The sequence below is a fragment of the Tasmannia lanceolata genome, unplaced genomic scaffold (assembly GCF_043159265.1).
Source record: "Tasmannia lanceolata isolate RefF3 unplaced genomic scaffold, GAP_Taslan_0.1 ptg000008l, whole genome shotgun sequence".
Lineage (NCBI taxonomy): Eukaryota > Viridiplantae > Streptophyta > Magnoliopsida > Canellales > Winteraceae > Tasmannia > Tasmannia lanceolata.
Window position 1 is genome coordinate 9,704,270 of NW_027518685.1, and position 26,895 is coordinate 9,731,164.

The 26,895-nt window shown below is 37.7% G+C and overlaps 1 protein-coding gene across 3 annotated transcripts; it reads right to left on the bottom strand.

Annotated features, from left to right (window-relative positions):
- Window positions 1–778: 778 nt before the first annotated feature.
- Window positions 779–25,928, bottom strand: LOC143884284 (Actin-like ATPase superfamily protein). 3 transcript variants are annotated; one of them, XM_077387758.1, is made up of 7 exons: window positions 25,580–25,927; window positions 22,427–22,574; window positions 20,120–20,311; window positions 16,255–16,383; window positions 4,114–4,283; window positions 3,323–3,453; window positions 779–1,249 (listed from the first exon to the last, which is right to left on the bottom strand). In XM_077387758.1, the coding sequence occupies exons 1-7, from the start codon at window positions 25,788–25,790 to the stop codon at window positions 1,172–1,174; spliced, it is 1,059 nt and encodes a 352-aa protein (XP_077243873.1). In that variant the 5' UTR covers window positions 25,791–25,927; the 3' UTR covers window positions 779–1,171. The 3 variants fall into 3 exon arrangements, 2 of the variants coding, with proteins under 2 accessions (XP_077243873.1, XP_077243874.1); XR_013252808.1 differs by lacking the exon at window positions 779–1,249 and adding an exon at window positions 3,622–3,868 and having other exon boundaries at window positions 3,321–3,453; window positions 25,580–25,928; XM_077387759.1 differs by lacking the exons at window positions 779–1,249; window positions 3,323–3,453 and adding an exon at window positions 3,460–3,868 and having other exon boundaries at window positions 25,580–25,928.
- Between the last annotated feature and the right edge of the window lie 967 nt (window positions 25,929–26,895).

Genomic DNA, 26,895 nt, shown 5'->3' on the forward strand with positions numbered 1-26,895 from the left:
AGAAAATCACAAAAAAAAAAAAAAAAAAAAGGCGATGCCTATAGTTGATTCATAAATTTTTGTCAGCTATCTGTATTGATCCTCATCGGGGATCAGTAAATGGAGGAAAGAAGATGTATTACAATTCATTTTTCCTATTGCATTCCACCAACTGGAATTACACTATAAGATTTATAAAAAATACTCTTACCTGAAAATAAGAACCAGTTTTTGTAGCATCCAAAGCTATGCTTGAGAACTCAAATGCAAGAAAATAAGAGAAATGTTTTAAGCCTCTATATCCTAGGCGATGGGGGGGGGGGTTAAGCTTTGAATGCCATGGATGAGCCACTGATCAAAAATCCACAATTATTGGACGATTCTAACCATCCAATTTTTGTGATCATTAAATAGACAACGAGAAAATAAAGAAGCAACCGTCAATAATCACAACCACAAATTAGATGGATAGAATTGTCCAATAAGAGTGGATTTTAATCCATGACCCATCCATGGGATGACTAACCAATAAACGGCTTCGATCATTGATCAAATGGGCCCCACTTGTACTTCTGCCTGGTCATATTTTTTTCATATAAAAACCCAATACTGATCTGTAACTGAGATTGTCAAAACTAGACATTTTCTTTAATGTCTCATACTGATCTATAAATTAAATCTATGTTAATGACTGTTTGATGAAGGAGAAACATCATTACAATGTTTGGCAACTATGAAAAAAATTCATTAGTTTATCAAATGGTGAGTGGCTGATAGTAGCAGAAATTCTTCCTAAAAAGATAACAAAATAGTATCTGATTGGCTGCAGATAATGCTTATAACAGTAAGAATGCAAATGTATGCTGGAATACATAATGAGGATAGACTGCCCAACAAACATATGGGCTTTCTTCTCTTATTTTCCTTTGCTTTACATCTTAATCAGGACTTGTAGAATAGAAAATACAAACTGTAAATAGTGAAAGTGAAATAAAACTAGGGTAGTCCAGGAACAATAAGAAAAGCTTGGAAATCCTCTTGGGGGAGGCCAGAGATCAAATCTCAATGACCAATCAATCTAACCAATGGCATTTAAGAACATTTTACCTTCTCTTTTTTCCTCAACGTTTTTTTCTTCTATCACTGCTGATGTACTGTACAATCAATGTTCTCATTCGAAGACGCGCCTTGGTCATCTTCTGAGATTACCTTCTGATTCTTTCATCAAGAAATTCCAGGCCAACAATGCAGCTCCCACGGCTGGTTCCACCTGCGAAACAGGATGAAAACTTGAGAAGATGGCAACTCAAACATTCAAGAAAATGATGCCAGGGTTCAGTATCACTTCATCATTTGGGCAGTTTTCATTCTTCAAATATAATGGAAAACACTTCTAAAACGGGATCCCGTACTGGAGATAAAAACGGGAGTGAAAATGACCATCGCATGATATTTTTGCATTTTTGGGATACACGTGTAACCTTTTTTTCTTTTCTTTTTGAAAATTTCACAGTAATGATAATAAAATACGACGAATCGCGGTGCAAATTCTGCACTTGTAACCATATAAGACCCCGTCTTTTTCTCGAAACGGGATCCTGTTTTGCTAGCAACCCTCAAATATAATAGTGGTTGTGAAACATCAGGCATGAATGAAAGTGAAAATCAACCCAAGAACCAAGTAGGTGGAAAAAATAAAACCCAACTTGAAAAAAAAATTATCTCAAGTATAGTTTGTGCCACGATAATTTTTTTTTATTTCAAGTAGGATATCTCTTTAGGACTCTATGTAGCAGAAACAAATCTTGATCGAACCCATATTTGCCCAATGGATACAATCTGCTTATGGTAAGCTCAATATATTTACTAATTACCAGCTTATGCATTCATAGCACGACTTGACTAGTCGAACTGTGTTATATACTCGTCACCAATACATTGCAGGATTCATCATGACAATTTCTGGGGTTCTATTTTTATGATTACGTGAAAAACTGGAGTAGGGTCTAAAATAAATAGCTCTCAAACATTGCAAAGCATCCTCCTCTGCATTCCTGGGGATGTAACATATGTCAATAAAGAGATGGACCACTAATCTACATGCTTAAATTTGAAGGTCATGGATGAGAACTTCTGTCACCAATAACTTTGTTCCTTAATTACCAGAAGAAACAGGAAGAGGGATCATGTGTGATTTCCGCAACAAGTAGGCAATTATATAACTTGAAGCACCTAAAATCACATTTCCAAATCACGAGCACATCTAAAGTAGGTCTGTGCAACAATAAATCACTTTGTCCACACACAGGGCAAAAGTTCTTTTTTTTTTGGAAGGTAAGCTGGGATCGAACCCCTGACATCAGGGTGAAAGAACATAGTCTTTACCAACTGAGCTAGAGGCTCCACAGGGCAAAAGTTCTTATGAGGGGAACAGCAACTATTGTTTTTTTTTTTTGAATGGTAGCAGATTTCATTAATAAGAAGGGCGACCAAGAAAGTACACCCCAAAGAAGAAACAAAGAAGAATATTATTCTCCTCTAGAACCCTGAAAGAAATCCTAAGTGGAAGAAAAATGGTTTCACTGCCTAAAAGCCAATACTTTTGAAACAATCGGGGTCTTAGGGCAGATAGAATCATCTGTATAAATATATTACAAGTGTTAAAACTTAGAAAAGAAATAATATAGATCACCAAGTAAAATATGCAAGAGCCATTAAAAAAAAAGTAAAATATGCAAGAAGTTGATGATAACAAAACCTCTTGAAGCTACTGTTAAAAAAATAACAAAACATAACAAAACCTCTTGAAGCCATGAGTTTCATTGAGGTAACAATGTGTCTGGCGGAAACATGGTCCCGGTGGCTTGACAAATAAAGGAGATGATTCTGGAGCGATAATGGGAGTGGGTTCCAGAGTAGGAAGGGCATCAAAAGTAAGTATCGAGGAGGCATCATGGAACTAAAAATATGGTTTTTAGCATTTATAAGGTAGAAGTCAATGGTCTCACAGTAACAATGTAGTTACAAAGCTTCTAACGCTTACCAGGAAGTTGCATACGTGCCTTTTTTGACTAATAGAAATTAATAAAGGAAATACTCGAAATACCATTCTCTTTATTGACATAGCAATATCATGTTCATACACAGTTTGTGGTGATTTGGTTAATTTTTTATGTGTCTTTGTTTCACTTGAGGTTTGTTTGTTCTCATAAATAGGGGCAGATTACCGAAATTAGTTTCAACATTTCCTCAATCACAGCTAAATATTTTCCAATAAGCATTATTCCACATAGCATCACGTCACAACAGATCAAAATTTAAATTGACTGAAGAACATACTTACCTTGGGTCTAATTGGACAAGCTCCTGGATAGACCTTGGAGATACAATTTACAACTTCTTTGCCAATATCCCAGTTTTTATTGGCTTCAAGGACACCACCAACCATGACAAGTGGGAAAGAATCCTTTTCATCTGCAACTCATTAAGGCATTAGAAGTAAAAACCCACAAAATCAATGACAACAGAGAGAAATCTGTAGCAGGAAAAAACTTTCTGAATGATCGCCATTCTCATTAACGAGAACATTGTATGGCATGGACCCCCAGAGGCATGTATGACAATTAGGTCCACAATTCTTACCGGCCATCACAAATTCAGCCCATTGCTCTTGACCGCACCGTCATTAGATGAACCTGGTCCTCAATCAAGTGTGATGAAAAAGGCATCTTTTTGGATTTCTCCAAGCCATCGATTGTTCACATGCCTCGATCAAGCATATAGGATCTCCATTCGGCATGAGACCTATATCCATTGAGTCGGCTAGTGATGGCACGTAAGATCAACGGTCCTGATCACCAAATATATGTGCAACGTGTCTGGTGGTGTACTGGTGCATCATGACCATTCTTGTTAATCAAGACAGTACAACTTGCCAGTCAAACTTTTTTTACATGGCAAAAATAATTACATTTGTTGAAAATCAGACTGTAGTCTACTGATGTATGCAAGAACATACACATGAAATGATACAACTAACCAGAATTTTCAGCCAGTCCATGAGAAAACCATACAGAACAACATATTTAGCAAACAGAAAAAAATATTCTCTCGAATATTCAGAATGCAATGTACCTTCACCGCACAAACCAAGTCTCTGGACAACAGCTTTCACACTTGCAGCTAGCTCTTGTACAGAGTCTTGTAAAATTTTATTCGCAACTTGATCACCAGCTTCTGCACAGGACACCACCACTGGAACAAGTGCGGCAATTCGAGCCCAAGATGGATCTGCATAGGTCCACCTGAATCTCAAATAAAAAAAAAGGGAAATCTAGTTGTAAACTTCACCGTCCTAAATGAAAATTCCATAAAAAAAACCCATCTAATAAAGGCATCACTGTAAGCAAAGACAGTATCAAGATAAAAACTAAATAATGTGCTCGCTTTCAAAGGCCTGTATTTTTACAAGGAATCAGCTAAATAATGTTTTCATTTGAAGAGGCTCAAGGTTAAAGGGTACGGATGAGAGAAGGGAAATTTCTAGCCTATTTTGAGACTTTAAGTCAAGGACCTTTAAAGGAGAGCAAGGATGGACTACTGTGGTTTCAGAGTGAAATGGAGGCTCCAAATCAAGCCTAGTGGCACAAATCTGTAACTGTGTTATTTTCTGATTGCCCATGTGCACTTAGTCATGTAACTGTTAAAATGGGCAACGCCTATTATAATGACTGTGATTATCTTCTTCTTTCAAAACCCGAAGATTTAGGCCATTGGATCAATAGTTCTATTTTCGGGGGTGGGGATCAACGATACATCGTTGATCAACCCTTGATCTTAGTTTTTAATCACTCTTTTCCCTTTGATTTGCTTTGATCCATGATCTTAGAATCTATAGCTATTGAAAGTTATAACTAAATTCCCTAAATGAGAGAAGAAAATAAGTCTTGTTGCAAAAATAATTTCCGGGGAAAATATCACTTAAAACATGGAAAAAAAAAGAGTATGGGAAGAAACCCACATTTTCCCTTGTAACGTGCACACTTTTAAATGAAGACTGGGCATACTTCCAAATTACTCAAATCCTAAAAGTATGTTACAATTGCTGATTTCTTTGGGATATGATCTAGAAATCTAGGTTTAAGGAGATATTATTGAGAATATCCTTTGACCAATCAAAAAGGAGCGATTGAGAGAAAATAAAAGGTTTCCTAATATTTGGGCAGTTACACAATCCCCACTAGGGAAAGAATCATGCGCACAACTCACTGTGCGCATCTTTCTCCCCTCTTTTGGTCGTTTTCCTTTTCTTTAAAATTTAAACCCCACAAAAATGTGCCTATCATGCCTTATAGATAAGACCAAGGAGTTGGGTTTTTGGTAACTTGCTATAGCCCTCTTATGACTCATCTTAAGTTACCAATCATAAAACAAGGAAAATAGAATAGCATAAAATATATATATATATATATATATATATATATATATAGAGAGAGAGAGAGAGAACATTTCCTACACACTTGTGTAGGAAAGTTACCTACACACTACCTTAAAATACAGTGGGGGCCCACATTGTTTGGGTGATCCAAACAATTCATTTGAATGGTCCTCACATAGATAGGGTGTCCACAAAAAATCAGATCCATAGGATCATCCCAACCCTACGATTTGTGGAGGTAAAATGGACGTGTATAAACCTTCACAAATTAGTCCATTTTTTGCCTCCATAGTTTGAATGGTTAGGATGATCCTATGGATCTGATTTTTTCTGGACACCCTATCTATGTGAGGACCATTCAAATGAATGGTTTGGATCACCCAAACAATGTGGGCCCCCACTGTATTTTAAGGTAGTGTGTAGGTAAGGAAACGTTCTCTCATATATATATATATATATATATATATATATATATAGTGACGTGCACCTCTCCCATTCTCGCCCAAAAATTTAACGAGGGAGAGAGAGACAGACTCACATCCAAAACAAAAAAACAAAAGAAAGAAGAAGAAGAAGAAGAAGAAAAGCTTTACACTTGATTCTCCTTATACCCTAGATCCATCCAAGTAAGTACCCCAAAACCTTTTTCTCTTTAAATCCCTATCAAATGAATAAGAGGGATGTTCTTGTGACCTCCTTAATGAAAATCTGGAAAATATGTCAAGATCTTTAACATCTGGATATTACAAGTATAAGTTGGGATACATCAAAGGCCCTTAATCCTCAATCACCATAAGAATAAGAGAACTGAACAGACCTTAGACCTTTAATGGCTGGGTATTATAAGTATAAATATGTGATCAGATTCAAGGTTACATGTATTTAAATGATGGTGTATATAATAACGGTGTAGTATAGGTCTGTGCTGTTGTAGGTAAAGCTGTGTATAATCTGATTTATGAGGGTTGATGACTGCATAAGTATATGCTTGTACTGTGGATTCATAGTTAATAGCATGACTGGAGGGTTCGAAAATGCGATCCATAACCTGAGTTTAATTATTTATGCTTGTATGAATGTACCCTCGAGTCTAAATCTGGAAAGGACACAGTACATATGTATGCGTATAAATGTTCTTTTTGAATGGTAATGCGTATAAACTAATGTATACATGAAAATTTATGTATAATAACTAAATAGACATGGTACAGTTTTGATGTATAAATTAGTGTATAAACTAATGTATAAGAACTGGGCAGACATGGTACTTAAATATGTAGTATGTGATTTTCTCGATCTAGTGGATATATGTTCTATGTATAATCCTCCTCAAATCCTTAAAAACGTCACTTGTATCAACTAAATACTTGAATAACAGTTGACCCTAACAAATAATAATCATAGGTCCCTCTTGTAATTGATTTTATATTCCGATCAACAGTTGGGTGTATCTTTAATAGAAATCAAAAATTTCATCTGTAGACTAATAAGTAAATACCGAATGCTTTTCTGAGAATTAATGAAATATGTCCACTTTAAAAAAATGAGTAAATCCGTATATTAGATAAATTTCAACTGTTGATCATATCTAAATAGATGTAAGTGTTTTCATATGTAAGCTAAGACAGGAATTGGCCGTCTTTGTTGGACATACAGACCCTTTGAGTGAAATTTTGAATATGCCAGTGAGATCTTAGTATATGTATCTCATCCTTGCCAAGTTATCAATCTTCCCACTTCCTCTAGGGGGCTCGTCAATTTCTTATCCACAAATCTAACTTGAAGGCAGGTGACAGCTAGACCTTGTTTTGTAATGGTTTCAATATAACTTGTTTCATGCAAAGTAATCTTACGTATATAATTTTCTTAGTAATAACTGTATAGCTCACTAAACTTGTTTACTTGAAATGAAATTAATAATAAACTGTTTCCAACCTTTATGTGAAAGAATGCAGGAAAACAAGGCAAAGGTAACGTACTTTAAAATCCCTATTTGCATATCATACATGGGAGAGAATGAAGGAAAAATTAAGGGTGTGGTGGTATCATCCTAGGACCTAAGGTCCAAAGGCCAACGCGAGAAGCGTGTACAGTCTTTCGTTGGCAAACCATCCAAAGGGATAGTATCCCCGAAACGGCTCGGCATTAAATGCGAGACCGAAATCCGAGTCCATAACGCCACTACGTTTAGATAGGGGTAGTAGGTAGTCGTGCGGCAAGGACACCGATAAAAAGAAAAGGTCAGAAGAAAACTGACAGAAAAGAAAATGGGGAAAAAGCCGGATGTACATGGGGAATTTGCTGTCTCATTTTACATAATCATTGCATACATAGTATAAACTTGAATCATTGTCACTCATTTTTATTTATATTGCCATGGATAGTGTAATTCTTTTTCAGTCTTTATTATTGTTTCTAGATATTGCTAAGGTTTTGGATTATATTGTATGCACTTCTTATATTGTCTCTCTTACTCTACTCGGTCTCTGGAGGACCCTGCTCTAACGTTGTTTTCTCCACCACAGGAGTTGAGGAGTTAGATGGTGGAGCGCTTGCAAACGAAGAAACCGTGGGATAAGGGATTGTGTGATTGGCGAGTTAGTGTCGTGAATTATTACGCTATGTCGTCTTGCGTCATTTTCTGTTCTTATTCTTTTTCGGGACTTTCTTTAGTTTGAACTTTAGTTGTTAAAACTTTACTTTTCATTTGGAGTATGAGTATTGTAGGGGACCTCTTGTTATGGTAGACTTATTTAATTTGGAATAAGATTTTGGTTGTGGATGTTGGTTATCTTATTTAGCAACTCGACGGAATCAAGTCATTACAGTTGTGGTATCAAAGCTCTAGGTTTTTGAGAAAGACATGGACTGCGTGAGTGTGGGTGTGTTAATCAGGTCCCAAATCACATATCGGTCCAAGGAAGAAATGCACCCCCAGTTCCTGTCAATCGCGTCTTTGCCTTAAGTCAGCGCGACGCTGAAGCATCTAATGCAGTTATCGAAGGTCAGCTTCTCATTAATGGTGTATCTGTTCATGTTTTATTTGATTATGGCTCTACATTATCATTTATATCGCCTGATTTTGTTCGAGAATTAGCATTATCTCCTGTACCATTACTACATCCGTTGAGAGTGATCACACCAGTAGGCGATGTGGTAGTTACTGACATGATGTGTAAGGGTTGTATAATTAAAATTGGGGACCGTGAGCTTTTGGGAGACCTTGTATTGTTGAATATGAATGACTTCAAGGTCATCTTAGGCATAAACTGGTTGGCGTCTTATCACGCCAGTGTGGATTGTTTCCATAAGGTGGTGGTGTTCAGAATACCCGAAGAGGAGTTCAAGTTTTAGGGTGTGAAGCGCCCTGGTAAGATCAAAATTATCGCTGCATTAAAGGCCCAAAAAATGTTAGGTAGAGGCTGTGAAGGTTTCTTGGCGTATGTGAAGAAAGAGGATGATGGAGTAGGGTTATCAGCAGCTGATATTCCCGTGGTGAGTGAGTTCCTTGATGTTTTTCCAGAGGATCTCACGGAGTTGCCTCCCCACAGGGAGATCGACTTTACCATTGACCTCGAATCAGGGACCCTACCCATTTCCAAAGCACCTTATCGCATGGCCCCTGCCGAGTTGAAAGAGTTGAAGGAGCAGTTGTCTGAGTTACTTGAGAAAGGGTTCATCAGGCCAAGTTCTTCGCCTTGGGGTGCTCCAGTGCTGTTTCTGGAGAAAAAAGATGGCAGCCTCCGTTTGTGCATCGATTATCGGCAATTGAACAAGGTTACTGTAAAAAATCGTTATGCTTTGCCTAGGATCGACGATCTTTTTGACCAGTTGCAGGGAGCTTGTCACTTTTCTAAGATTGACCTCAGATCAGGGTATCATCAGCTGCTTGTCAGAGATGAGGACATATCCATGACAGCTTTCAGGACCCGATAAGGTCATTTCGAGTTCGTAGTAATGCCATTTGGACTGACTAATGCTCCAGCCATTTTTATGGATGTAATGAACAGGATCTTCATGCCCTTCTTAGATCAGTTCATTGTAGTATTTATTGATGATATACTCATTTATTCTAAGTCCCAGGAAGATCATGCAGAGCATCTGAGAAAAGCACTTGAAACCTTGAGGCAGAATCATTTGTTTGCCAAGTTTTTCAAGTGCGAGTTTTGGTTAGAGAGCGTGACATTCTTAGGCCACGTGGTCTCCAAGGAGGGCATCTCAATTGACCCAGTTAAAGTAGAGGCAGTGTTGAAGTGGAAACAGCCTACTAGCACAACTGAGATTAGGAGTTTCTTGGGGCTAGCTGGTTATTACCAGAAATTTGTTGAGGGGTTTTCTACATTGGCTGGTCCTCTGACCAAGTTGACTAGAAAGAATGTCAAGTTTAATTGGACTGAAGAGTGTGAGCTTAGTTTCCAAGATTTGAAGAAGAGGTTGACTTCGTCGCCTGTACTTGTCCTCCCTTCTGAAGGAGGGGATTTTATGATTTATAGCGATGCTTCCATAAAAGGGGTTAGGTTGTGTGCTTATGCAGGATGGGAAGGTAATTGCATATGGCTCACGGCAGTTGAAGTGGAATGAGGTGAACTACCCCACCCATGACTTAGAATTGGCAATTGTGGTTTTTGCGCTCAGGATCCGGCGTCATTATCTGTATGGTGTGAAGTTTAAAGTTTTTACGGACCACAAAAGCCTCAAATACCTGTTTGATCAGAAAGAATTAAATATGCGCCAGAGGAGGTGGCTTGAGTTCTTAAAGGACTACGATTTTACATTGAGCTACCATCCAGGTAAAGCCAATGTGGTTGCCGATGCTCTCAGTAGACAAGGAGGTGCTAAACTTGCATGCTTGATGATGGAAGAGTGGAAACTCCTTGAGCAGTTTAGAGATTTGACATTGGGTGTTTGCAAAGTGGGTGAAAAAACAGTCTTAGCAAATTTTCGAGTTCAATCAGATTTTCTGGAGTCGATAAAGGCGGCTCAGGCAGAGGATGCAGAGATTGTGAAATTGAAGGCCGAGGTGGATTCCAGACCAGATTTTTCTGTTGGGGCAGACGGATACTTATACTTCAAAGACAGGATATGTGTGCCAGCTAAAGAAGATCTCAAGAGGAGCATCTTGGATGAGGCTCACAAGTCTCGCTACACGATTCATCCGAGTAGCACCAAGATGTATAAGGATTTAAAAAGGAATTTCTGGTGGAATGGGATGAAAAGAGAAGTTGCTAGCTATGTTTCTAAATGCTTGACTTGTCAGAAAATAAAGATTGAGCATCAGAAACCTGGAGGCACCCTAAAGCCTTTGGAGATACCCATGTGGAAGTGGGACAGCATTTCTATGGACTTCATCATGGGTTTGCCCAAAACCAAGAACGGTTGTGATAGCATCTGGGTGTTAGTTGATCGTCTCACCAAGTCTGCACATTTTATCCCCATGAAAAAGACTTGGACTTTGGACAAGTTGGCTGAGGTGTAAGTGGCTCAGATTATCAGATTGCATGGAGTACCTACTTCCATAGTATCAGACAGGGACACCGATTCACTTCTGGGTTTTGGCGTGGTTTGCATGAGGCTTTGGGATCGAAGCTAAATTTTAGTACCGCCTATCATCCTCAGACGGATGGTCAGACCGAGAGGGTTAATCAGATTGTGGAGGACCTATTGAGAGCCTGTATTCTCGATTTTGGGGGAGACTGGGAGCGACACTTGCCCCTAGTCGAATTTGCATATAATAATAGCTATCAGCAGAGTATCCACATGGCTCCCTTCGAGGCTCTTTATGGTCGTGCAGACTGGGTTGAAGTTGGTGAGAGGCAGTTGCTTGGGCTGAAATTTGTGGAAGAAACTTATGAGAAAGTAACTCTGATTAGAGAGAGGCTAAAGGCAACTCAGAGTAGGCAGAAGAGCTATGCCGATCAGCGACGTAGAGAGCTTGAGTTCGCTGAGGGAGATATGGTGTTTGTTAAAATCTCGCCTTTCAAAGCAGTTATGCGGTTCGGCAGGAAGGGTAAGTTGAGCCCTCGTTACATCGGACCTTATAGCATTTCTAGGCGAGTTGGATCTCGAGCTTATAAGTTGGAATTACCTCCAAACCTTGAGCGGATGCATAACGTATTTCATGTATCCATGCTCCGTCTATATCATCCCGACCCTTCTCATGTGCTGAAGGAGGACGAGGTGGAGCTTCAGGGTAATTGGTCCTTTTCAGAAGGGCCCGTGCGCATTCTGGGGCGCAAGGAGAGAGTTTTACGGAACAAGTCAATTCCGCTTGTCAAAGTACTTTGGCGTCACCACAGCGTCGAGGCACCTACCTGGGAACGGGAATCCGATGTTCAAAAGAACTTTCCAGAGTTATTTGGAGGTACGTGTGCTTCCATTGTGATGCAATCATTGTTAAATATTTCCATATCAAGAATTGTTGTGTAACCTCTTATGTCATTACTCTTACCATAGATTGGAGAGAGGAATTTCGGGGACGAAATTCTTTTAAGGGGGGTAGATTGTAATGACTGTGATTATCTTGTTCTTTCAAAACCCTAAGATTTAGGCCATTGGATCAATAGATCTATTTTCGAGGGTGGGGATCAACGATCCATCGTTGATCAACCCTTGATCTTAGTTTTTAATCACTCTTTTCCCTTTGATTTGCTTTGATCCATAGATCTTAGAATCTATGGCTATTGAAGGTTATAACTAAATTCCCTAAATGAGAGAAGAAAATAAGTCTGGTTGTAAAAATAATTTCCGGGGAAAATATCACTTAAAACATGGGAAAAAATAGTATGGGAAGAAACCCACGTTTTCCCTTGTATGGGAAAACGTGCATGTTAACTTACCAACTTCTCCAAAAGCTTAAGCTATTGGAGAAAGGCGTTATTTATCTTTTATACTTTAACACTCCCCCGCACGTGTGGCCCACTTGGCAAACACGTGGCACATGTGGTCCCACTTTGGGCCGACCATCGCATGTGGATTTTCGCTATCCGGGAGGTTTGAACTCGAGACCTTTGGCTCTGATACCATGTTAACTTACCAACTTCTCCAAAAGCTTAAGCTATTGGAGAAAGGCGTTATTTATCTTTTATACTTTAACAGTGCATACACTTTTAAATGAAGAGTGGGCCCACTTCCAAATTACTCAAATCCTAAAAGTATGTTACAATTGCTGATTTCTTTGGGATATTGTCTAGAAATCTAGGTTTAAAGAGATATTATTGAGAATATCCTTTGACCAATAAAAAAGGAGAGATTGAGAGAAAATAAAAGGTTTCCTAATATTTGGGCAGTTACACGATCCCCACTAGGGAAAGAATCATGCGCACAACTCACTGTGCGCATCTTTCTCCCCTCTTTTGGTCGTTTTCCTTTTCTTTAAAATTTAAACCCCACAAAAATGTGCCTATCATGCCTTATAGATAAGACCAAGGAGTTGGGTTTTTGGTAACTTACTATAGCCCTCTTATGACTCATCTTAAGTTACCAATCATAAAACAAGGAAAATAGAATAGCATAATATATATATATATATATATAGTGACATGCACCTCTCCCATTCTCGCCCAAGAATTTAACGAGGGAGAGAGACAGACTCACATCCAAAAAAAAAAAAAAAAAAGAAAGAAGAAGAAGAAGAAGAAGAGCTTTACACTTGATTCTCCTTATACCCTAGATCCATCCAAGGAAGTACCCCAAAACCTTTTTCTCTTTAAATCCTATCAAAATAATAAGAGGGATGTTCTTGTGACCTCCTTCTTAATGAAAATCTGGAAAATATGTCAAGATCTTTAACATCTGGATATTATAAGTATAAGTTGGGATAGATCTAAGGCCATTAATCCTCAATCACCATAAGAATAAGAGAACTGAATAGACCTTAGACCTTTAATGGCTGGGTATTATAAGTATAAATAAGTGATCAGATTCAAGGTTATATGTATTTAAATGATGGTGTATATAATAACGGTGTAGTATAGGTCTGTGTTGTTGTAGGTAAAGCTGTGTATAATCTGATTTATGAGGGTTGATGACTGTATAAGTATATGCTTGTACTGTGGATTCATAGTTAATAGCATAACTGGAGGGTTCGAAAATGCAATCCATAACCTGAGTTTAATTATTTATGCTTGCATGAATGTACCCTCGAGTCTAAATCTGGAAAGGACACAGCACATATGTATGCGTATAAATGTTCTTTTTGAATGGTAATGCGTATAAATTAATGTATACATGAAAATTTATGTATAATAACTAAGTAGACATGGTACAGTTTTGATGTATAAATTAGTGTATAAACTAATGTATAAGAACTGAGCAGACATGGTACTTAAATATGTAGTATGTGATTTTCTCGATATTTTCTCGATCTAGTGGATATATATTCTATGAATAATCCTCCTCAAATCCTTAAAACGTCACTTGTATCAACTATATACTTGAATAACAGTTGACCCTAACAAATAATAATCATAGGTTCCTCTTGTAATTGATTTTATACTCCGATCAACAGTTGGGTGTATCTTTAATAGAAATCAAAATTTTCATCTGTAGACTAAGAAGTAAATACCGAATGCTTTTCTGAGAATTAGTGAAATGAGTAAATCCGTATATTAGATAAATTTCAACTGTTGATCATATCTAAATAGATGAAAGTGTTTTCGTATGTAAGCTAAGACAGGAATTGGTCGTCTTTGTTGGACATACAGACCCTTTGAGTGAAATTTTGAATATGCCAGTGAGATCTTAGTATATGTATCTCATCCTTGCAAGGTTATCAATCTTCCCACCTCCTCTAGGGGGCTCGTCAATTTTTTATCCACAAATCTAACTTGAAGGCAGGTGACAGCTAGACCTTGTTTTGTAATGGTTTCAATATAACTTGTTTCATGCAAAGTAATCTTACGTATATAATTTTCTTAGTGATAACTGTATAGCTCACTATACTTGTTTACTTGAAATGAAATTAATAATAAACTGTTTCTAACCTTTATGTGAAAGAATGCAGGAAAACAAGGCAAAGGTAACGTACTTTAAAATCCCTATTTGCATATCATACATGGGAGAGAGTGAAGGGGAAATTAAGGGTGTGGTGGTATCATCCTGGGACCTAAGGTCCAAAGACCAACGCAAGAAGCGTGTACAGCCTTTCGTTGGTAAACCATCCAAAGGGATAGTATCCCCGAAACGGCTAAGCATTAAATGCGAGACCGAAATCCGAGTCCATAACGCCACTACGTTTAGACAGGGGTAGTGGGTAGTCGTGTGGCAAGGACACCGATAAAAAGGAAAGGTCAGAAAAAAATTGACAGAAAAGAAAATGGGGAAAAAACCGGACGTACGTGGGGAATTTGCTGTCTCATTTTACATAATCATTGCATACATAGTATAAACTTGAATCATTGTCACTCATTTTTATTTATATTGCCATGGATAGTGTAATTCCTTTTCAGTCTTTATTATTGTTTTTAGATATTGCAAAGGTTTTGGATTATATTGTATGCACTTCTTATATTGTCTCTCTTACTCTGCTCGGTCTCTGGAGGACCCTGCTCTAACGTTGTTTTCTCCACCACAGGAGTTGAGGCGTTAGATGGTGGAGCGTTTGCAAACGAAGAAACCGTGGGATAAGGCATTGTGTGATCGGCGAGTTCGTGTCGTAAATTATTGCGCTATGATGTCTTGCGTCATTTTCTGTTCTTATTCTTTTTCGGGACTTTCTTTAGTTTGAACTTTAGTTGTTAAAACTTTAGTTTGAACTTTAGTTGTTAAAACTTTACTTTTCATTTGGAGTATGAGTATTGTAGGGACCTCTTGTTATGGTAGAATTATTTAATTTGGAATAAGATTTTGGTTGTAGATGTTGGTTATCTTATTTATCCTCTTTAAAAAAAATCCATGATTTTTGCGTTGTGCTTTTGCTCGTAGCGACTCGACGGAATCGGGTCGTTACACCTATCTGCCATATTCTCTACCATGTGTATACACACACATATACATATACAGAGAAAGGGGACTGATATCCACACGTCAATGTTTTGGTAATGGGATGAATCACCTTGTTTTACACTTTTTTAACCAGATGTCAAAAGCTATATGTATAGAGAGAGAGAGAGAGGAACACATATAGGAAAACCCCAAAGACAAAAAAACACGGATATCTTCTCATCCTCCTATTTCAGAATTCATTTCCTTAATTTTCTAGCTCTTTCGTATTTCATTACTAATCACTAGTCTTTACTTAATACTCTGTCACACAATATATTGGAAGGACTACATTTGAAGGATAAATTATTGGAAAATTCTGACCATCTTTAAAAGGAGGGTTAAATTTGGTTAAATTTGGGATTGAGCCTCTAGCTCCATGGTCAAGGCTTTGGTCTTCAACGTTGAGGTCGAAGTTTTGATCCCATCTTACCTACCAAAATAGGCAGGGTTAAATTCGGTGAAGGATCGCAAGCACTTTCAAAATCTATATAAATGGGCCCTTTATAAATTGATAAAAAGAAAAGTGATCTCCTAATTTGGAAAGCATGTGTCGCTATAGAAACTGCTCAAGAAATTGTTGTTGGGATATAAGTGGAAAATGTTTTAGAATTAGAGCAATATGGAAAATGCAATCATGTTGATTGATCCTGGCGGTACTCATGCATGTGAGTAAAGATAGAAATGCAAGTGTGTGTGTGTGTGTGTGTAGGGAGAAAGAAAATAAAGCATCTTTCTTTACAAGGATCTTTCTGCTTTCAAATGTATGCTAATCATTCCCATATGCAGATAGACGAGCCAGATCCAAGTTATCAATATGATAAAAAAGGGCCGAAGGTTTCAAGCAAAGGAAAACGTACCCAATGAGTTCATCTGGTGAAGCAAGCCCAAGCATGTTTAGAATACTACATGTAAGCATTGTCTGAGGGCCACGACCATCATGAGCCCTTACCACAGCAGTCAATGCTTGTGCAGCAATTCCATATCCACTGCATAATATATGCCATCCAATCATGCTCCCGGTTTCTCATAAAAGCATTTAAGGTTAAACTAAGGGAAATAAGACCAATGTAGCATGCCTAACGTAGATGCACAAAACCACATCCACAATAGTTAGGAAATTCTCCAATCAACTAATCGCATAAATAATCATTATTTCTGCCCTGTTCATTTAAGATTATGACAACAGATTGTGAGTCTAAAACCAATTATTGGACTCAAAATTAAACGTAATTTTGAGTCCAATAACTGGTTTTAGACTCACAATCGGTTGTCATAATCTTAAACAAACAGGGCCTTGGGAAGAGTACACATCAGCTATTGGTTGAGTCTCCAACTGAATGACTTAACAGACGGTGAAACTAACTTAAAGCATAACAAACACCAACCAATGTCTAATTTAAGGTAGAAGTTGTCCAAAGTAGATGAGAAAATGGAGTACTGAAGAAAACAAATAAACTGTACTCATCCAACACAGATGATAGAAATTTTAATGAAAACAGTCCGATGCTTTTCTGTTCTCAAGTAGTACTTTCATAGATAACACATGATAAAAATGTAAGAGAAAACGGTCCAGTGTTTTTCTGTTCATAAGTAGTACTTTCATAGACGATAGATATGTGAACAATTAAATTATTTGTAAGGATGAGTTTAAAGGTCCCTTTTCCAAATCTTAAACTAGAAAATGGACCGAAATTCTGCTTGGGCACATTCCTAGAAAAAAGTTCAAACCTCCACCGTTGAATGGCATAAAGCTCAATTTTGATGGTTTTTCCATGGCAAATTTGGGCCTGGCTAGTTTGGGAGGTGCAATCAGGGATGATATCAGAGATATTATTCAATCCTCCTTCGAGCTGATAGGAATTAGATATTTCAAGAGGGAGCTTAATGGTCGTCTTCAATCCTTCTCCGAGCCGATAGGATTTAGAACTTAATGGCTCTCTCATCATTGAAGGGGACCCCACCAATGCAAAATCATGGGCACTGGGTGGAAGAATTGGATCGTGGAGATTAGCATCTTATATAGATGAGATTGTGAATCTTTGTATAAGAGTGTCTCACTCCCAATGATGCAAATATCGGTTTCTTTTGGTCTTCGGTCCTCGCGGAAGTGGATGTGTGTGGAAATCCATGGAAATCTTATAAAAATTATGAAGTTTATGAGAGAGTCCATGGAAAATATGGAAATTTAAAATGAAACTTCAGGAAATGCTAGAATAAACACAAATATACATTTAGAAACATCACATGAGCAAGAAACCATTCATAATGGTTTAACAAGATCAAAGACCTAATGACATGCATTGTTGCGCATGTCTAGAAACAATAAGGTTAATTTAAATATTGAGATTCCACAGTTTTGGAAGCTGGTGATTCTGCCATTTCTTTGATTTTTCTACTCATCTTATTAATATAATGGGCATTAATGGTAAGGATTACATTAAAGACCAAAAGCAAAAAAAAAAAAGAATTGGACAAAACTGTTAAAACTGGTCATTTATTTGAAAGTCCACATGTTAGGGTCTATTAAGCCATGGAGAGGCCCATTTCAAAAAAAATTAAGCCATGGAGAAGCATATATATATGTATAAGACTTAGGGGCATCAAAAACAAACTTTATGAATGAAAAAAGACTTTTCATGCAAACTTTGCAAAATCATGGATGTGATGTCCACTTTGTAAGGCGTGATGCCTTGCCCACCTTTGGTGTGATGCAGTGGATTTTTTTATTGTGATGCTAATATATCTATCACTTTATTCTCTTGTTACTAGGCATTTAGATCTATTCTTTATCTTTTCTTTTGGGTCTATTTTTCTTCAAAGATCAATGATGTACACCAGTCATTGTGATATGAGATTTCAGATATATTTTTGAAGTTCCAAAAGGGCAAGAAGCTATGAATCATACCTCCATTGCCACACATCACTCATATAACTGGCCAAGATATCTAAAGTATTTTTTGCATAAGATCTCTGTTTTTTCTTTCTCTGACCATTCACTCTGTAGCCAACATTATGTATTGTTATTCTCTTTATGATATTCAATTCTCAATTCCTGGGATGAGTCATCTTATAATAACAGTTGGATATACTCAATAATGCTCAAAGGTTGACTGCCAACATGTTCTCCAAAAACACTAAAAGAAAGAGAAAATTTGATGTACTTAGACTTGGGCACAAAAATAAAAACCAAAAAATGTCATATCCACAACCTGTTTTCATTTTCCAGCTTATACAGTGCTTCTTGTTCTCAAATACAGGAATCAATCTGTCAGCCCTGCACGCTGATTTTCCAACTAGCGGAAATAATGGTAATCCTGAGATTGGTAGTTTTTAGAACTTTGAATCAACATACGAAAAGAACTTCTACGCGCCTATTGGCAAAACTCTAATGACTGATCAAAAGTGAGTAGAGACAAAGAAGCTAGACCAAGGCTGAAACAAAAACTTTTGAACAGGCTCATAATCATGAACCACATTAATTTACCCCATCACCCCCTCGCATCCTTTGCTTTGGTATTAGTGATCATTATTGAAATAAATAAGGTATTTGGCTCCCAATAGAAGAAAAAAAATGCTCAGTTTCCAAGGGAACTGTATTGGCATTGCATCCTTCCTTGATCTTGCGCTTCACGTATCCCAATTCAACTCTTTAACCTTTCACTCAGTTTATGGATATTTCATAAAGCATAAATCAAATACTTTCCCAAACTTCAACATCATCTTATGCTATCACTGTTCAGAAATGCATATTATGAATGAGTTCATGTCTTATTCTCAGGTGAGGCAATCTAGTCTCCATGTTGTGAAGTAATGCTCCTTCGCATCATACGAGTAAGGAGTTGCAGACACATTCCATGTAATATTGCATGGAAAAATCCATTAATGTTTGACCAATATCTAACTCATCACATAGGTGCCTAAACAAAATTGGCTGGTCTTCATGCAGATTTTATAAAAGAAAAGGCGGCCCAGTGCACAAGGCTCCCGCCATTGCGGGGTCTGGGGAGGGCTAGATGTACGCAGCCTTACCCCTGCTTTGCAAAGAGGCTGTTTCCATGACTCGAACACGTGACCACCAGGTCACAATGGAGCAACCTTACCGTTGCGCCAAGGCTCGCCTTCATGCAGATTCTATAAGGAAAGAAAAACAGTTGGCTCTAAAACCAATTCTCATGGAAAACCAAAAGTTATGGTTAAACTGTCCTAACCTTTTGAGTGACTATTGGATGAATTCCTCTGGGAAGGCTCACAAATTAATTCCTTCAGTTAGAAGATGTCAACAAAGGCTTACTACTTACAGCCCTTGATTTTCAGAAGATGCAAAAACCCTTAAATTTCTATAGTTCTTCCTCTTCCTCGCAACATACCGCATAGTAAATTCTAGGTGTTTTGTAAAGCAAGGGAATTGCAACATGCAGCATAGAAAAGTCTTCACTGTTCTTGCAGATTCAGTTTCAACATAGAAAACTAGCTTATGCCCAGCTCTCCTTTATTAGATCATAGAATGATCAGTTTAATGGTTATATAAATACAAGAGATCCATAAACTTGTATATGGTGACTAATATATTAAAATCATTTATAAGCAAAAAAAAAAGTCAATAATGACCAGAATCACATCTTTTGTCAGTTATAGTACGACAGTCATTTGTCATGTATAGGCTTACTAGATTTATAGAAAAAGATTAGTCCAAAATTAGCTTTCAAATGGTGAAAGATTTACCTCCCCCAATCACCTAAAATGGGTCCTGCGCCAGCAGCACGGGCTTCTCTTCCATCTTCAGTGAACCCATAAGAGATGGACCCTGTACCAGCAATTAATACACAGCCATGGAGTTTTCCCATTGTCCCACTTGCCAGAGCTGCAACCGCATCATTTTGAACGAATAGCTTCACATCACTTGAAAAAATGTCTCTGAAAGCCAAGAAGTTTACCACAGATTCAGCAGTCAGAGAATCATCAAATGTTAAAATGAAGGAACACACAAAAAAAAAAGTAGATAACATGTCTGGCCTATTCTGTATGTGTGTGTCCTTCAGCACCCAATAAAAAAATGTTAAAGTTGTCATGATTCATAATATAATTATAAAGCTACTACAAAGATATCAGACATTTCCACTAGTACTCGGCATAAAAATTGCAGATAGACTAATATAAGGGGACATATTGCCACTCCTGTTTTTCCGTGCTAAGCACACTGTTTCATTCATCCTTCTGTCAAAGAATGGCTTAAGCTGTAAAAGAAGAAAGAAATAAAGGCCTCCTAGAACTCTCTCCGCATTTTCCTTCACCTTCAAAGCCCAGCCACGCCACACTTTGGGCGGCTCACCATCAATCCCTATCCAGGGCATCAACACTGCCAGCAATCAGCAACTCATTTTCCATCCCACTTATGTGTTCCATTTCCCTCAGCGATGAGGTTCACCTCAAACTGTTTATAAAATGTAGCATCGCCAAGCAAACCTTAGGAAAGTAATCTACCTCGCTTCAATGTGACTCCCTACACTGTGGAACTTGGCTTCTTAAAGGCTTTGCAGGTGCTAGATCCCAAGGAAACAGATACTTCCAATGGTGCTTCTTGTAAAAATAGATGAAGGGCATTTCCATAAATAAAATCACATATTTACGACCAACATTTGCGTTGTGAAAAAAAAAAGTCAATCCATCTTTCCTCACTGAGAGAAGTAGAAGATAATAAATGAAAGGCAAAAAAAACCACCATCTTCCAACCAAAGCCTCCCACCCAAGCAAGCAACCAAGCTAAAAAAAGGAAAAGAAGAGCTACCCATTGTATTTGTACTTATTTTAGCACCATTCAAACATAGATGTATTTACTTTATTTTCTTAATTGTAGATATTGTGGACCACAACCCAACCATCACACGCATGGCTCCTTCTTAAAGAAGGTGTTGAGCAAGAGAATAATATTGTTCACCCTCCTCCGGAATCACTGGGTGGCCCGAGCGCCCTATACCTTGGTTTGTTGTTTGGCCTCCTCTCTGCGGTTACCGCATTAGCAGTTGCCCCCTCCCTGACACGGTGGTGATGAGGATCACAAACTTAGAGTTTAGATCATTAATAGAACCTTCCTATCATCTTTAGACCCAGACCCGCCAGGTCTCTTTCGTTCTCTTCTCTGTCAACCACTTTTCTCTAAGTTAGAGAGACACGAGATATAAATCAGAGTTGGGGTTTATATCCAGCAAGAAGTGGAAGAAGAAGAAGGACACGCACAGGCGCACGCGCGCGCACACACAGAGGAGAGTGGAGTAAGGGAGACCAATAGTGCAACTGTGCAAGGGGATCTTTACTTTCTCTTTTAAGATTTTTTTTACTGTACCAGCCGGTCTTTGGCAGAAGCAACAATCAGAAGATTCTGAACAGGGTGAAAAGGACACACATAAATATATGTATATATACACAATATACAATGCAGATAGTGTTTAATTATTTATCACTTGTGCAAATCTTCATTCTAGAATATGAGACCTAGATCTCAATTGTCATAGCAGTGCACCTCTTGAGATGTTCCAACTGAGTTGTGGACAGTGTCTATATACATATTTAATTTATATAGCAGTGGATGTGTTACCCAAGTCAAAACCCAACACTTCAGGCACAACTTGCATACATATGGTTGCTAAGCCTTCCATTATGGAACTAGATGTGAGCGATATGTAGCATAAAGTAGAAAAATAATTAATGTTTCTTCTTCTTCTTTGTGTTTCTTCTATTGTTTCTTTGATCAAGTAAAAAGTAGTGTTTGACGATGCAAAAAGCTTGAACAAAGAAGCAGCTGCAAATCCAGCAAATAATGCAAGTCTTAAGAGTTACAGCTTTTCCTTGAAAGGTAAAAACACATTAACAAACAAAGTCATAAATTACAAAGTTATCCCTATCTCTTAGGTTCTAGCATATTGTTAAAAAAAAAAAGAGAACATGAACTGCATGAAACCTGTGAAAGCAATGATAGTGAAAAAGACTTCTAAAGTCCCATTGCTTTGTTGACGGAAAGTTGCAGAATCAGACCTAAGCCAATTCAGTATCCGCTGCTGATCCGTAGGATGGTTGACACCAGATACAGCTAAGCAAACAGCTCTAACAGAAGAGCGATTAGAACCAGATTTAAGAAGGGCTTCTGCCATAACCTGCTCCAAGGTCTCCCTGGCTGCAGCTTCTGAATAATCCAGCACAAAAATAAAGAATACAATGAGAAACTCGTCATCCTTATCATCATCCCAAGTGTCTTTCTTACTTATGAATAGAAAAGACACGCTTACACCATTATATGAGAACTCCAAATTTTTTTTTTTTTTTTTTAGGAACTTCCAAATCATTATTTTCTGCATTAAAGAATCTCAAAGATACAGTTTTGTAATCAGTTTTCCTGCCATTTCTCATCAAAAAGGGCGGTCCAGTGGAAGTTCCCGCCATTGCGGGGTCTGGGGAGGCTAGATGTACACAGCCTTACCCCTGCTTTGCAGAGAGGCTCTTTCCTGCCATTTCTCATCGAACATAATTAAAATCAAAAGAAATTTCAAGTTCTCAACTGAGTTCATCAATTAATTTAATATTTTTGCTCAGTAAAAAAGAAAGCAGCAAAATGATGGTAATAAAAAAATGTGTGTGCAATAAAATCATGACAACATAGCACTCATACTCATCTTTTTTTTTGGGGTTTGATAAAACATGAAAATGTGGCTCGTATACTCATCTTATCATAGAAAGAATGCAGAACATATGAATTTTTATTCAACAATCTTAACCAGCTAACAATAGAATAAATCACGCAACAAGCAAATCTTATAGTTCATAAAAATATAGAAGCTACAGAAAGAACTAAAAGAATGCACATTAAGAGCTAAGATGAAGGTAGAGGATATCACTTCCAACCCATAGAGACATACAAACATATAGACATAATAATATAGGGATTTGAAGAGCGCCCTTGCAAAACCCACAGCAGCAGGGGTGCCCCATTTTCGGCGCCATAATAAGTGTGGTTGGGTGATGTGGACCCAGTGAGTTTCCCTTGTCGCCTGGTTTTTGCAAGGATGCCCTTCACTTTAGCATTCCTCTCTCTCTCTCTCTCTCTCTCTCTCTCTCTCTCTCTCTCACACACACACACACACACACCAAAAAAAAAAATTCCAAAAACCAAAAGCCAAAAAATAAAAGGATAACCCCAACACCCACAACAGCTAATTCTAAACCAAAATATAAATGCACGTAGGTATAATAGTCAAGTGGAACATGAACATAAAACACCAAAACAAATACAAACATGTGGAGCCAACTGCCAACCAATCAGTAATTTGAGAGGTAGGTGCCCTTGGAGGAGCCCCATGCAGTACCATGGGGCATTGAGCATGAGATGAATTTCAGGTCTGACAACAGTGTTAAAAAAAAAGACCAAAGTTGTGACTAGAGCTATTATTCTGGAGGCATTTAAATGAGCATTTTCACTACTGCACTTCAGAATGGAGTTCCTTGAACAATTTTCAATAATCACGATGGGATCATTTGGAAATCTCTCCTGGGATATGAGATAGTACAATATTTGAAGCACCACAGGGTTTGGGTGACTCAATTTTAATGAGACCAGCAAAGGCACCCATGATGAAGCAAATGTTCAAGGTGACTTTACTTTTTATCATAGCGCCAAAAAGCACGAAAAAAATGTGAGAAGAGATACAAGAAGCAAGAACGGGAGGCCAGGGCTCTGAAGAAGAGAAATGCAGGAAGCAAAAAGTGCAAATGAGGTGACGGGGAAAGCGAATAGGAAATATGTGAGAAGATCACAGAAATTAAGTATATAGTGTGTAGGAAGCATCATCTGAACCAAACAAGAAGCACATAAAAAGAGACAGGGTTAGCAGGGGAGGGTGAATGTAGGTTAGGGCTACTCCTTCAAAAACATAAACTGTGTAGGAAGGCATCATCGGAAGCGAACAAGAAGCGCATAAAAAGAGACAGGGTTAGCAAAGGAGGGTGAATGCAGGTTAGGGATACTCCTTCAAAAAAATGTAGGCCATGGTTACAAATAAGCTAATGGGAACTTCATGGTTATCAGGTTTAAGTTCTAGGGACGTATGGTTTTACAATTTTGACTTTTTAGTCATTTAGATTTAATCCCACCGTATTCCAAAATTACCATCATGAATTAGGATTGCTTTTGAAGAAAAATTGATAAGTTTCAATTGAAACCCAAAATGAGTTTTTTTTCTTCAAAGTTTTAAAGACACTTCAAAATAGTTTATTTAATCTGAAGTGTTTCAAGTTTTAAATACACTCATTTGGCATTACCAGAAAGGTCAAAAGTTTTTGAGGGGCGCTTCCATTAAATTTGGGAAGGAAGTTAGCTTCTGAATTGAGCTTTAGACCCTACTAAGGAGCATGTGTCAACTATGCTTTTGATAGTAATAATGTAGTTGACGTCAAATCTGATTAAAGCACGGCATAAACTTTGCTGTGGATGTAGCAACTAGGCAGATGAATCACTAAATGCCACTGGCTTATTGAAGAAAGAACTCCCCCTTCGTGGGGGATCCGATCTCATACTTCGTGAAATTATTAATTCCTTCACAGTTAATCAAGGCAATCATATCCAAAACTCGAAAGCAGGTAAGTTAACAAATTACTGGAAAGGAAAGTAAGGACCTAATTTACATTGGGTCCTAGTACACCAGTCTCACATTTGCTGTTTGAATTGCAGGAATTTATGAAAATGTTTGGAAAGGAAAAATATTTCTAAAATTATTAACATATTACACATGAAAAACATAACTTGAACCAACCATATTCAATTTTTATTTTGAAGGGTCTTCAGTTTATAATGATATCCTTCAAAATTAATCAAAATCATATTACTACCCTCTAAATTGAGGAAAGAAAAAAAAATCAGATAAAAAATTTCTCTGAGAAATATTTTTCTTGCAAACCAAACAGAGGGATTGAACAAAAAACCCAAAGAAAACAGATGAAGAAAAGAACAACTGTTAAAAGAAAATAAAACGCATACCTAAAAGGAGTAACAAATAAAAAGAATAAAACAAAACATCAAAAACCCAATTGGGGAAAAGAAAAAAGTACCCAATTGAACTGAAAAATAAACAAGAAACCAAAGAAAGAGAGAAAAAGAAGATAAAAAGGACAAAAAAAAACAAAACAAATTGAATATACCACCAACGCTGTTGTGATTGGAGCATCCAGCAACGGCCCTGGCGAGAACGGGAAGTGGGTCCGGTAGACGATCCGATGATGGCATTGACATGCAAATACAGACCGTCGATGTTGTCCCTCCATCCAAACCCAGAATAACTTCGGACCCATCTCGGGTTATGGGCATTTCGTGTTCGAAGTCCCAAATTTCTCCATTCCTATGCCTCTTCATTGTGCTTACCAAAATGAGCTATTGATAGTGAGGAAAAACAAACACTTCATTTGGAAGAAGGACAAAGAGAAAAATATTAGACTTGAAGTGTCAGGCCGGCAAGAGGTTGAAACGTTGAAAAGGAATCCTAATGTTTCCATTTTTCCCATTAGTACCACTAAGTCTTTACTCATGTCCCATCAAACCAACCTATACAACTAGGCCCCGCTTTTTCTGTAATTATTAGACGATCCTAGCCATTCAATTGGAGGTCTACAAATGGATCCTTCAGAACAGATATTCGAAACCCCCCCTGTTTGATATTGGCACTCTTCTTTTTTTTATAATTTTTAAAAGGTTTTGCATTGGGAAAGGAATTTTCCAATCATTTTTCACGTCGTTTGAGAATTTTATCTTATGTGAAAGGAATTTTATATGGTGTATGAGTGCGAAGTCCAGCCTGACGACCCATCAAGTAGAACCCTATTCGAATGTACTCAAGCTTGAAGATAACAACTATAGACCACTTTTCTTGCATGAACTAGTTTAAGAGCACTCACAATGATAATTTCAATTAATTAAGGCCCTCCAATTTAACATTTCTTACCATTTGATGATGACTTGAATGTAGATCGATGCTCATTCTTTGCTAAATATCACAATGGAACTGCAATCTATGGGGATAGCAAGCCGCGGTTTTATCTAGAATGGAGAATGAGCTTAAGAATGAAATTATTGGGACTACCCATTGATCAAAGTGATTAGTAAAGAGGTTAAGGGTAATCATTACATCTCATCCCACTTGAGTCGTGGACGGTTACCATAGCCCAATCAACTACTTCAAGCATGTCTGGTTAAGCCAATTAGAGTTCGATTATAGGTGAAACTCTAAGAGGGCATTTTTCTATAAATAAGGGGTTGGTATTTATTGCCATCTAACATGACCAAAGGCTTCTCCATCAGAGATAAGGCAAATCAGAGAGGCGGTAGAAGATCCAGCCCAGTCGATCACCGCCATGGCCGACCGAGATAGCTTCTTAAGCTTTCTTTGTATTCGATCTAGTTTATTTGCATGGTTAGATCTAGTTTGAATTTGTTTCTATTAGAACTATTGTATTGATGTGAT

What these genes read in the sequence shown, in the direction of transcription:
- LOC143884284 (XM_077387758.1), bottom strand. Translation starts at nt 25,790, where the DNA reads ATGAAGAGGCATAGGAATGGAGAAATTTGGGACTTCGAACACGAAATG. An exon ending in CGGATACTGAATTGGCTTAG is followed by an intron (nt 20,312 to 22,426) that starts GTCTGATTCTGC and finishes CTTGGCTTTCAG; the next exon opens with AGACATTTTTTCAAGTGATG. An exon ending in ATTTTAGGTGATTGGGGGAG is followed by an intron (nt 16,384 to 20,119) that starts GTAAATCTTTCA and finishes TATATTATGCAG; the next exon opens with TGGATATGGAATTGCTGCAC.